Source organism: Lycium ferocissimum, chromosome 9 (genome assembly GCF_029784015.1).
Source record: "Lycium ferocissimum isolate CSIRO_LF1 chromosome 9, AGI_CSIRO_Lferr_CH_V1, whole genome shotgun sequence".
Lineage (NCBI taxonomy): Eukaryota > Viridiplantae > Streptophyta > Magnoliopsida > Solanales > Solanaceae > Lycium > Lycium ferocissimum.
This window is the reverse complement of record NC_081350.1, coordinates 7989343-8002926: the sequence shown is the minus strand read 5'-3', so window position 1 is coordinate 8002926 and position 13584 is coordinate 7989343. Positions and strand designations below refer to the sequence as shown.

The 13584-nt window shown below is 35.7% G+C and overlaps 1 protein-coding gene across 1 annotated transcript; it reads left to right on the top strand.

The window, feature by feature from the left end:
• Positions 1–9337: 9337 nt before the first annotated feature.
• Positions 9338–13376, top strand: LOC132069199 (putative receptor-like protein kinase At3g47110). The gene is made up of 2 exons (XM_059462626.1): positions 9338–12120; positions 12861–13376. The coding sequence occupies exons 1-2, from the start codon at positions 9405–9407 to the stop codon at positions 13232–13234; spliced, it is 3090 nt and encodes a 1029-aa protein (XP_059318609.1). The 5' UTR covers positions 9338–9404; the 3' UTR covers positions 13235–13376.
• The last annotated feature ends 208 nt before the right edge of the window (positions 13377–13584 follow it).

The following is a 13584-nucleotide window of genomic DNA, read 5'->3' as shown; positions in this document are numbered from 1 at the left end:
AAAGAAAAATCTTATTCATATTTGGGAATAATCGGGTATTTATAATACCTAAGTGTCTGTTCAAACCAACAGATACATCTCTTAGGAGTAGGCACCTTTTAACTTAAACCTTTTTGGAATACATACCTTTTAATCACAACCAGTCATTTGATGACTGAAAGCATATTCACTAAAATATCTTCTCAATATTTACCCATCAGTCACTAACTAATACTAGCAATCCCCCACTTGGTTAGAGATTGATGTTGTTTATGAGATTTATGCATATAGTAGGTCTCTTTCGAGTTGAACCTTCTATATGTATAAACGATTCAAATATTTGTTGAAATTGATAGTTAGATTAGTTCTATTAAACTACAATTCCTTAATGACAAAGACAGAAAAGCTTTATACACATAAATTGTACCAACTTCACAACTTGTTCACCGTGAGTTTTAGCACCCGATTATGGCTTTGTGCTACTTCCTGAATTCATAAACACTTTACCAAGTTTGTCTCTCCAAATTTGGACGAAGCGGCACCACTTCAAGTGTTTATATAGGTGAAGTTTTAAACCACGTCCTTATCTTGGACTTACCAAGTCCTTATCCTGGACTTTACTTAGTTCTTAATCCGAACTCTGGTTTCTTCATTAAGAGTACTTTTGTACTCGCTCTCCTTTTTCTAATATACTAAATTTTCCAGTACTTGGTAACAGTCACAGAATAACTTGTTGTTACCTTTTTTAGTATTGTTGCAGAGAAATAGTAGAGGTAAGGTTTCCATTACCCATGACAATTTAATTTGCCTTAGACCCTCAGCATTCATAGTGCTACAATTATACCTCTCGAGAGCATTTTAGACGTCAATGGGTTGGCATAGTCATTTAGACATGACACAAACAATTGGTGATAATGCACCAATATTCAGTTGTCTTATTCAAGCAATATGTTCTAGATTTGCCCTTTTTTCTAAATGCCTTAGACATAATTGCTTCTCTATCATATTGCAAATAGAACAATTGACTACGTTGTGGCCACAACTTTTAATAACTTTTCCACCCATTTTGTCTCTCTTTCTGGATCTATAAACCCAAATTTCATGAAGAAATGAGTAACCCGCATCTTTTTCTTAGAAGCTCATGAAACTGCTTCTCCATCCAAAATAGGATCCAGCCAGACGCTAACCTATTATCATTTACACTAGACATCCAACTAGTATCACAATGCCCTTCAATACTAAAAGATATGTTTTAAAGTAAGGCAAAAGTTTTGTCCTTTTAAGATAACCAAGTATCCTTATGATACTTCTCCAACGTTCACTTCTAGGATTATGAGCATATTTTGATGTGTACAGTATCAAAGGCAAAACTTAGTGCAATTAGACTCGGGATCCCATTAAATTTCCACTACACTAGCATAGTCTTATTGACTAATAAATCTTTCTCATTTCTCAATCAATTTATAAGAACATCTAATTGAGTATAAAATTCCTAATACCCAAATGATTAAACACCTTGGAAAGAACCTTTTCAATGTAGTAATATTCACATAAAATGAAACCCCCACTACATTTTTTAATTTTGATACCTAAGAGATAGTTTCAACTTCTCTCAAATATTTCACCTTAACTTGAGAATTCAAACTTCGTAGTTTCATTCATGCCTTTCATATTAATTCTTAAAGCATGTCACCAACATAAAGATATACTATCACTCTGTAAACCTTTGTGAACCTGAAATCCATTTATCCGCTCATAATGTTTAAAACCATTTGATAATATTACCTTATCAAAATTTCATACTTTTTGGAGCTTGTTTAATCCTTACAACGACCTTATAACTTTGTTCTCATTTCCAGAAAGCACAACCTGAAAACATTTCTTCACATCTTTTGATCCTCATCCAGAATCAAGACAATAGTATTTTATTTAACATTTTATCTATATTTCCTTCAATTGAAACATAATTTGCTTGAGAAGAAATAAAAATCAGAATTTAAATTCTTATTCTCCGTAGGTCTTCGCTCCTTCTAGGTTCAATAGGAGATTCGAACTATTTCCTTTATCCAAAGAAAAACAAGTTTCATACTACAAATTGTCCAGAGTTAATAAACTCTTATTCACAATTGCCGTAGTATCATTTTGACTTACTACATTCTCAATCGTCATTGTGGTATTATCTTGGGTTACTTTCCGATTAGAAATTCTATATTCAAAAATAAATTATTATCCTTCATTGGAAAGTCTTTCATTTCCTTGATCACTTCGTAGGACTTTTAATTTCTTTTCCACTAATCCTTAGTAACCCTTAAACATCAACCGTTTGACCTTTTGTTCAAACGAATATATGCATATCTTCACTCATCCAAACTAACATACAAAATATTTCATGATCTCAAGAATCAATATTTCAAGTATTAATGTAAGCAATAATTCATGCCTTACTACATTTAAAATAATCTTCCACATATTTCATACATGCTACCAAATTGCTGTCACGACCCAATTTCACTAAGTCATGTTGGCACTTACTTTTCCTATCTCGGTAGGCGAACCCTTAACCCAGCATTCGCAAGTGATAGAAAATAGCGAAAGAAAGTGAAATAACGTAAGTCTCACTGATATAATATAAATAAGTGCGGAAGTAAATGAAATCCATCCCAGTATCTGGTCTGGTCATACAAAAGCATCTAAACCAAATACTACAAGTCTGAGTAATAATACATAAATAGTCTCAAAATCATGTCTCAGAATGGAAGCAAGACATAATAATAGGAAGAGTTTTCGGGCAGCGAACGTCCTCATGCTCACCCTGAGGAGACTCGAATCAACAATCCCCGAATATCAGCCACGAGGGGTAGAAGAAGATCCAACCTGGTACTCTGCATTCACAAAAGAATGTAGCAAGTGCAGGTCAGTACAAACAACAAGTACTGGTAGGTATCATAGGCCGACTAAGACTAGCTAACGTGTATAAAGACAAACAAAGCAAGATAAACACGTAAGACAACAGGGTACAAGTCAACACGAATCCATATCCACAATACCAATCATCAACTATGTTATAGCATCTAAACCAATTGTACCAAGTATCAGTCTAACCATTCCGAACCAGCATATCCCATTCATATTGCAACAAGTCATCACCTACGTTATAGCGTACTAAACCTAACTGTGCCAAGTCTCAGTATAACCATTCTGAACCAGTATATCACAATCGTATCACAAGCATATCATAGAAAACCAAGGGGTACAATGTAATGCAATAATGTATGAGTGATGAATGCAATGCATATGCAGTCTTTGTACAACATGTCTCAGACGGAATACCTCCATGTCTCGGCGATCATGACCCATGGGGGACCTGCGAAGTCCATGTACCACTCGTCCCGGCAACGACCTCGGCGACGAGCACTCTCTCGATCCCGACAAAAGACCTCGGGCATCGAGCACTCATTCATTCCCGGCAAGAGACCTCGGGCAACGTACACTCATTTCGCTCTGATAAATGACCTCGAATCACAGACTCTCATCTCTCTTTTACGGTCTCCGGCAAAGACCTCGGAGGCTACACTCTCTCACTTATCATCATCAGTAACATAACAATGCAATATCAATGTATCATGGAAATGAGTATGAATACGATGCAATGTAATATCAACAACCAATTCAATCCCAAACAGTACCACACATGGCACACAAGCAATATCAATAATAAGGCTACACAATAAGCCACAATGGAATCACAATTCTCATCTCAATATCCACCAAGTAAAGTACCGCAATATCATAGCCATGATATATCACTAATCACCAATATCTGATGTCTCAACGTGGCAACGAGCCAATAAGTAAATTGAACAAGACAAGTCAACAATGCAACGTGGTGGCTAGCCCCCAAATCACACAACAAGGCCCAACCTAAGACAATATCCAACTCAACTTCATACTCGGAGGTTTACATGCATTCTCCGACAATATCATTTAAACATATGCTTCGCTAATCGAAGTCTCACTATAAGGTAAACCGTACTCTATCTGGAAAGTCGAACAGCAAAGTCTCCAATATTCAAACTTTAGTCTTGCCCTTCCTTTGAGCCTCGAGATAATGGAAGTCACAATAATTTTCCCCCAAGAAATGCCTTAAAATGCTCCCAATAGCTCTATTTTCAGAGTGGTATGAATGAAGGACTTAGGGCTTTTAACACTCATCTAATGAATTTAACTGTCCGTCACCCGTTTCCGCGGTCCCTTTACCATTCTAGCGATTCCGCTTCCGCAGTCATTAGACCGCTTCTACGTTCCTGCCCAAGATATACAAGGACACCGCAACGGCGGCCACGTTGCTAAAGCGATGCAGTACGGGCCCGATCTTGCCGCATTAAAGCGGGGACATCGTACACCGACCCCAAGTTTCATCACTCAACCCGAAATTCTAACTATCACCCTAGACCATCTGCTCACTGACCATATATGCGGACATACATAAAAACACGCTATGAACGAACTCGTGGCCTCAGAATTTCCAACAAAGGTCTCGTTGACCGAGTCAACCCCGATACCTCATAACCAACTTTCCAATCCATGTCCCAAAATGCACCCGAGTGCATTGGGAACCAAATCAAATATACACGCAAGTTCTAAAAGACCATCAGGACCTCTCGGAATCAACGGATTCCCGAAAAAGGCCCATTTACCCAAAAGTCAACTTTGAGTCAACTCTTTTCGCTTTAAGCCCAAATTTCCCACAAAGTCACCCAAATCATATCCAAAGACCTCGGGAAGCATGTCAACGGCCCCTTCGAGTCAAATGTGAGCTAAACAAGCTTGGGAAAAGGTCAAAAGCATCGAAAAAGCAATAACAACCAAACGGGTCGTTACAACTATAAACTTACAATTAGTTTTATGACATGCAAATAGAATCTACTTTGAGATCATCAGATATAAACGTCTATCCTAACATTTATAAACTGAATTTCATTAATCATAAATGGTAGAAAATTAAAAGACGAGTAAAGAAAATAAAACCCGAATTTATGTCGTTCCAATATCTTCAAACAGTGGCTAGATCAATTAGTTGAATCCGAAAAGTTGCGTCATTTGAAGATAAGTCTTCATAGTTAAGGGAAGAATAAAAAAATCCACTTCCCATTTAAATAGTTAACATTGACACATGCATGTCCAGGAAATGGCAGAGAACACTTTTGGCAAGTTCCACATCTACTAAGATCATATCATGAGGAATCGCTCCTCATTTGACACAAGTCATCCTCTGGTTCTTTTTTTTTTCCTTCTTTATATCTTCTCAAATTGCTGCAACAGAACCTGTCACTTTTCTTTCTGCCAATAAGGATGCAATCCTTATTATTATTTTTCGGTTGCGTTGATAGTATAAATTGAGAAGATGATACACATCTGTGTATCAAGCCATTCGTCGAACAATAAGCCTTAGATTCATTCTGGAATAACAGTGCAACAACAACTTTCTGGTTTGTGGTATACTAGCATTAAGAATGCAATCATTAAATACAACTTTTGATACTCAGTATCGTCTTTTCATGTGTCAACCACTCTTCCATTAAATTCCTTATGATTGTTAGAAAATAATACTTGGGGAAGAACAATCCAGCTTTGATAAAGTAGTCTCTGTCCTTAAGGAATTTAAGCCTCCCACTTTGTTGCTGCAGGAATGGTGGCAGAATTCCTCCAGGATTTTATAAAGCCTCCGAAATTCGAATACCCGCAATTAATTCAAATTTCCCACAAGAACAAAATGTTGTGATTTGTAATGAAAGTGAAAGAGAAAGAAAAATCTTATTCATATTTGGGAATAATCAGGTATTTATAATACCTAAGTGTCCGTTCAAACCAACAGATACATCTCTCAGGAATAGGCACCTTTTAACTTAAATCTTTTCGGAATACATACCTTTTAATCACAACTAATCATTTCATGACTGAAAACATATTCACCAAAATATCTTCTCATTACTTCCCCATCAATCACTAACTAATACTAACTGGGGAAATGTGACATAAGGTACACATCATGCTTGGAAGTTGCCCAAACTAAGGTCCCAGTTACATACACATGACAAAAAACTTGAGAACAGGTTTTGTTCTTGCCAGAAAGCATGCACTTCAATTACAAGTATAGACAAATAACATACATGCAAATTTAACTGATTTGTTGACTCAACAATTGTCACAGTATCATGTAGCAGACCAAATATGATATTGGTAAAAACATATTACGATGCTTATCCCTGTCATTCTAACATTCAGCTTTTATGCCACTAAATTCACAAAAACGTCATCTTAGAAATGGTGAGAACTTGCTCCCCGCATAAAGGCCTATCCCCTAGCATACAATGAGGGAAACCGAAGGTAAAGAGAAAAGTGAAACGGGCTAGTACATTACCTGAAAGTGTAATATGGTTGATTTATAGATCGTGAAATACGTCTAAATTCATAATATGAACACTCTTTCTTTGTGGCTTTGCATTCCTGTTGACAAAACAAAATGACAGAAAGACCCAGCATCAGCATTGTGCACAGAGCTGACAAAGTAGGAAAGTTACAAACACATTTACCTTCTCCAATGCTCCCGTATTGAGGAATATTTTCATGGTTTTTATATTGCTCTAATCTCGCCCCCCCCTGTATTTCTCCACACATAGTGCTTCTCTCCTTATAGTCAAGAGGCTTTCTGCTCCAATGGGTGACTTTTATCTTACGACACGGCTTTACCTTAATCTTATCGTATTTTCTATTTCTTTTTTAGGTACAATACCTATTTGTTGCAACTAGACATTGTTTTGGCCAAACTTGTAAAAATGACTTAACTAGAACTCCATTATTTCTAGCCTGCTAAGAAGTTTAATAATGAAGTTCCAAATGTGTAATTTTTTATTTCTTCTTTAGATACAATTGATGTTTATTGTAATTTTATTTTTCAAATCTGTAAAATAGAAAACTGGCTAGAGCTTCCTATTTTTAGCTAAATAAAGATTTTTACCCAAAATAATGGAGTTTCATCTATGATATTTTTATTTAGGTCCAACAACTATTTATTTCAATTGTAGTCTTTTTCTTCTTTTCGTTTTTCTGGCAAAATTTGTAAGAAAAAGATCCTAAAACTCTATTATTTATACAAATAATTTTTTTAATCCAAAATAATGAACTCAATTGTGTATTTCTTTCTATTCTTTAGATGCTATATCGATTTGTTTAAAGTGCATATTTTTTTTCTTTTTCGGGTCAAATATGAAAAAAAAAAAACTTGGGTGAAACTTCATTGTGAGTAGCCAAATAAAAAATTTAGCCTAAATAATAAAGTTTCAAACACACACATTAACCAAAAAATATGTCCCAAAATTTTAATGAATTTATAAAGTTAAGAATTATATGTATTATTATTAATCATATCACGCGGAGAAATGATTTTTTGGGCCTTTACAAATTTTTTTTAGTTTTATGATCATCTTATAAGAGATCTTCTTTTTCTATACATAAGAGATCTGAAAAGATCATTTTTTCTATTCATATTGTAAGAGGGCAAGAGATCTCCATTCCTCAATTGACAATTTGGCGCCAATAATCTTAATGTTGTGACCCCTTAGACTATCTATAGAAGAAGCACTACCCGTCATGACGATTATTCGTTTATTGGTCGTATCACGTGTGTGACTGATTCCACAATGACTTAATTAATCCCTTGACTTTCAAGGGAATCCTTGCTGGAATACCGAACACACCCTTAGTCATCACCAACTTCTTAAAGTCTCCAGCACTGTAGCAGGGGAAAATAAGAACCACACCCTCTTTGGAATTTCCGGGAAGTAACAAATCCAATTTTGACTCATTCAAAGTATTTCCTAAAATTTGATTGAGAGTTATACAAACCCCTAAGTCAGAAACATTTTTTTGTATGAGTTAATTTCATGGGTGGTTATCGGGCTTTGTATGCATGACACGAAAGTCATTTTTTTTTTGTTACATAAAACTCAGCTTATTTTGTTTCAGTTATCACAAAAATCACTTTGATCGGATTTTATAAAACTCTCACATGAAAGTAATGTGACAACCTTAATTAGTGCATGTACTTAACTAGATAAGGTCAATGTACTAAACTAACATTTTATTTATAATTTATAGCCAACTCTTGTGCCTTTAGTTGGTGGTCATGATTTAAACCCCACCTCTACACTAAGGGTCCGTTTGATCATGGATAGTTTTCACTTTTTTTTCGGAATATTATTCTGAAAAACTATTTGGCCATACAATTATTGTCGTTTTTCGAAATTCAACTTGAATCTCAAAATTCAAAAAACCCCAAAAAGTTTTCACTTCACTCCAAACCACTCACAAAAATCTAAAAACAACTCTAATTTGTATTCATGTCCAAAATTACTCCATTTTCCAAATACCATTTTCAACTTGAAAACAAATACTACTTTTTTTCTTATTTTCACAATTCTTATGTCCGAATGTCCGCAAGGTCTCCTTACTGATAATTAGATCTTGTGTTTTTTGGCTTCTAATTCTTTGTTCCACTTTACACCTCATTTATGTAATTTTCATTTATACAATGTTAGAGAGTAACATATAATTTTGGATGACCTCAATAATATCAATCGGAATTTTCTGACCAAAAAAAGGAAAGAACAAAAGTAAACTTCAGATAGTTTTCTCCATTTAAAAAATTATCATACAACTGCAATTCAGAAGGGGTATATATAGAGAAATAAAGAGTGGAAGAGACAATAATTAATCAATTATATGTTGAATTTGTGTATTATTTATTAGTTGGCCAATGTACAGTTTGGCAATTCGAATATTCGTATTTCATTTTTTTTTTTTTGGGGTGTGGGGGTGGTCCCTCTCGTTACTTCCATTATCTGTCTTGATAGTTGACTCTCATGCGTCAAATAATTTATAACTTACATGGATACAAAAGTGATTTTTGTATAATGAATAGAAAGTTGGATGACTACCCATAAAATTTTCTTTACCGGGAAATTAGTTAAAAGGGGTCTTTACAAAAAGAATAAGATGTAAAACGAACCTCACGCGATCCTCTCTGTATTACGTCGATTTTGATATACGTGACACGATCCGTTATAATTTGTAGAGGGTTATTTAACTAGTTCATTGAAATGAGTTTATATTCATATTTCTACGGCTGACCGAGTCCAGTGGAAATTTCAAAAATAGACTAGCATTGAATAGTCTTTTTCTTTCATCCCTTCCATCCATCCATAAAGGTGGACAGGTGGTGTATTCTGTTATGTCTATGAGTGCAAATGGAGATTATTTTCCAACAAATAGATGTGAAAGGAGAGAATTTTTTTTTTTTTCTTGGTCCCTTCTCAAGGAATATATTGCTTATAAATGTCTAGAGTTCGTACACAACTTCTCATGTCATGTGTACAACTCCACTTCATAATTTCTTTCAACAACTTGAAAACATGGATTTCAAAAACCTTTTCTATTCTTACTTGGCCAGCTTAATAATAGTTTTTTCTGCCTGCCAAGACAAATACTTCACTGCTGAGGCAATCCCTTTAAGTCTTGTTACTGATAAAGAGGCCCTGATTTCATTGAAGTCTCAGATAAATATGGAATCTTCTCATCCTCTGTCAAGCTGGGACGTGGACTCGTCCCCTTGTAATTGGACGGGAGTTGTCTGCAACGAAAATCTGGAACGCGTCACTGGGCTTGATCTTTCAGGCCTTGGACTTGAAGGTACCATAAGCCCTCATATTGGCAACCTCTCTTTACTTGCATCAATTCAACTGCAGAATAATCGACTGACAGGAACACTTCCTCACCAACTCAGCAATCTCATTCATCTTAGAGTTCTGAACGCGAGCTTCAATAGCATTCAAGGGATTATACCACCTAACATAAGCCAGTGCAAGAATCTCATGAACCTTGATTTGATGCAAAATGAGATTTCAGGAACAATTCCTCCGGAGATTAGCCAGCTCCAACGACTCCAAGTTTTGAATTTGGCAGGAAACCATATTTCAGGCATCATCCCATCCTCCATATCCAACATTTCTTCCCTCATCATTTTAAACCTTGGCACCAACATCTTAGGTGGTCCTCTTCCGAGTGACTTGGCTAAACTTAGAAAACTGAAACAACTTGACCTGACTATTAACAATCTCACTGGTTTAGTCCCTCCGCCTATCTACAACATGTCCTCGCTAGTGTCCTTAGCATTAGCTTCCAACAATCTGTGGGGTGACTTGCCTAGCGATGTAGGATTAACACTCCCAAATCTTCACGTCTTCAATTTTTGTTTTAACAAGTTCACTGGTACAATTCCAGGATCATTGCATAACCTCACAAAAATTCAGGTCATTCGCATGGCACATAACCATTTACATGGACATGTGCCACCAGGACTGGGAAACCTACCGGAACTGCTGATGTATAACATTGGGTTCAACAGAATTGTAAGTTCAGGTGATGATGGCCTCAATTTTCTCCAATCCTTGACGAATAGCACCAAATTAATTTTTCTGGCTATTGATTACAATCTTCTAGAGGGTGTTATTCCTGAGACTATTGGCAACCTTTCCAAGGCTCTCTCAAAGTTGTACATGGCTGGAAATCCTATTTATGGCAGCATTCCCTCTTCCATTGGTCAACTAAGTGGCTTAACCTTGCTTAACATAAGTTACACTTCAGTTTCTGGTGAAATACCACCAGAAATAAGCCAGTTGAAGGAACTGCAGTTGTTGGCATTGGCTGGAAATAAGTTGTCTGGTAGTATCCCATACTCTTTGGGTAATCTCAGAGCACTAAATAAGATCGATCTGTCAGAAAATGAGCTTATAGGAAGTATACCAGCTAATTTCAGCAACTTCCAAAATTTGCTTTCCATGGATATGTCAAAGAATAAGCTCAACGGAAGCATACCAAAGCAACTCCTTAATCTGCCCAGCTTAAGTGCTTTTCTTAACCTTTCTCATAACCTTTTGTCTGGTCCTTTGCCTGAAGAAGTTGATTCTCTAGAAAGTGTGGTCACAATCAATCTCTCTTACAATCGTCTGTCTAGTCAAATCCCAAACTCAATTCATAATTGTAAGAGCTTAGAGCAATTGTTACTTTCCCACAACATGTTTTCAGGCCAAATACCAAGCACTCTAGGGTTAGTGAAAGGTTTAGAAACTCTTGACCTCTCCTCAAACCAGCTATCTGGTTCAATTCCATTTGATCTGCAGAAATTGCAAGCATTACAGCTCCTGAATCTCTCTTTCAATAACTTGGACGGAGAAGTTCCGATGAATGGGGTCTTTGCAAATTCCTCAAGAGTTCACTTGGAAGGCAATAAAGAGCTTTGCTTGCAGTACGTAGCATGTAAGCATACCAGCACTTCTCATAGAAGAAGATTGTTCTTCATCTTTATCATTGTAGCGGTGACGACAATCTTGGCCGTGCTTCTGGTAGTTGGCTTAGTCTTCCTATACATCAAGAAGAAAAAAGCAAAAGTACGGAACTTCCCCTCTAAACCCTTTAGCTGGGAGCATCAAATGATTTCGTATGGTGAGCTTCGTCAAGCAACATCAAATTTCAACGAAGAAAATCAAATTGGTATTGGGAGTTTTGGATGTGTTTACAGAGGGCACATAAAAGAAGGGATAACTGTTGCAGTTAAAGTCATTGATACTGGAATAAGAGGATCTTGGAAGAGCTTCATGACTGAATGTGCAGCTTTGAAGCATCTGAGGCATAGGAATCTTGTAAAGCTTATCACCATGTGCTCAAGTTTTGATTTTCAGAATAGAGAATTTTTGGCACTGATTTATGAATTCATGAGCAACGGGAGTTTACAGGATTGGCTCACTGGGAAAAGGAAATCTTCAAACGGAGGGGGCTTGGATATTTTCCAAAGACTTAACATTGCAATTGATGTTGCACATGCAATATGTTATTTGCACCATGAAAGTGAGACACCAGTTGTGCATTGTGATTTGAAGCCTGGCAACATTCTTTTAGATGCTGACATGACAGCAAAAGTTGGTGACTTTGGCATTGCCAAATTGATGATGGAAACAAATGGTGACACCATAACTTCCATCAGCTCCTCACATGCACTTAAAGGTTCCATCGGCTACATACCTCCAGGTCTGTGCTCCTTTTATTATGAGTTTATATTTACTTAAAAAATTTCACATATACCAGTCTGGTTATACATTTTTAGAGTTAATTAATTATTTACACGTTTATTCAAGAAATGAAAATAACTTAACAAAGTCACTTTCGTTTTTTTTTTTAAATGACCAGAAAGTCGCTCAACTATTAATAACTTTATCTCTTATAGAATAATTCTAGCCTTTTAAGTTACTAAGCTCACCTACTTTGCGTAGTTTGGCATCTTAAATCTCATTTTAATGACAAACCCCATTAGAAGAACTCATACAAGACAAAAAATGAACCAATAAAAGCTGGACCTAGGATGAAAGAAATAAACCAACCAAAAATGGAGTAGGTTTTAAATAAAACTGGATAGATGTTATGTACACTAATTGTAAAGAAAATTTACACAATCAATGAAGTTTGACCTGTAATAGTAGGTTAATTACTATTATCACCAAGTTACCAAAGCAAAATTAATCATATAAATTTATTTGTAAATACTAAACTTAAACTCATAAAAACCAAGTATACAAGTAACTATATGTAGTAAATCAAGTCAAGTTGTGGGTAACTAATTTCTCATGTTCCTTTTTTCTTTTTTTGTTTTAACATTTTCCACATTTTTTCTAATTTCTCATGATCAGTGATAGAGTAAATAATCTGGCTTCTATTATCGTGATAATTATTTTTGTTCTCTCACATAATTAATTTTCAAAATGTTGCTGTAGAATATGGGTTGGGAGAAAAGGTTACTATTGCTGGAGATGTCTATAGTTATGGAATTCTTTTACTAGAACTCTTTACTGGAAAGAGCCCAATTGATGACAGCCTCAAAGCAGGATTGAGCTTAAAGAATTGGGTGGAAATGTCCTTTCCTGACAAAATAGAAGAAGTGTTGGACAGAGAGCTTCTCTCCTGTATGAACAATTTTGGCCAGGAAGATCATTTTGTTAACACAGGTATTCAAGTTGACTGTTTGATCTCTATTATTGAGGTTGGTCTATCTTGCGCTGTTGAATCTCCAAGTGAACGCATGACCATAAAGAATGCTCTTGACAAATTGAGAAGTGCGAAAGAAATTCTTCTCAAGTCCACTATTTGAATTTTATGTGCAGTAAAATAGTTCTTATTTTGCTTACTAAAATATCGTATGTGTAACTTTTAGTTTGAATAAAACTACCGTTAGAGGTATTAGTACTGTAATAATAAAAAACTTCGAGCTATATGCTTCTAGTATTTATTACCGACCACTCATTTTGCATATTTGTGTTTCAATTTGAGTTTTGCAAATGTTTATATAGCTATTTGTATCTTGCAAGTATAGTTTGGATTGGGACCCATAATGGAATGAATTAGGTTAGCTTGAACTATCTAAAGCTTAAATTTATCCATTAAGTAATCGTCAATAGGAGTGGGCGTTCGGCTTTTCGGTTCGGTTTTATCAAACTTCGG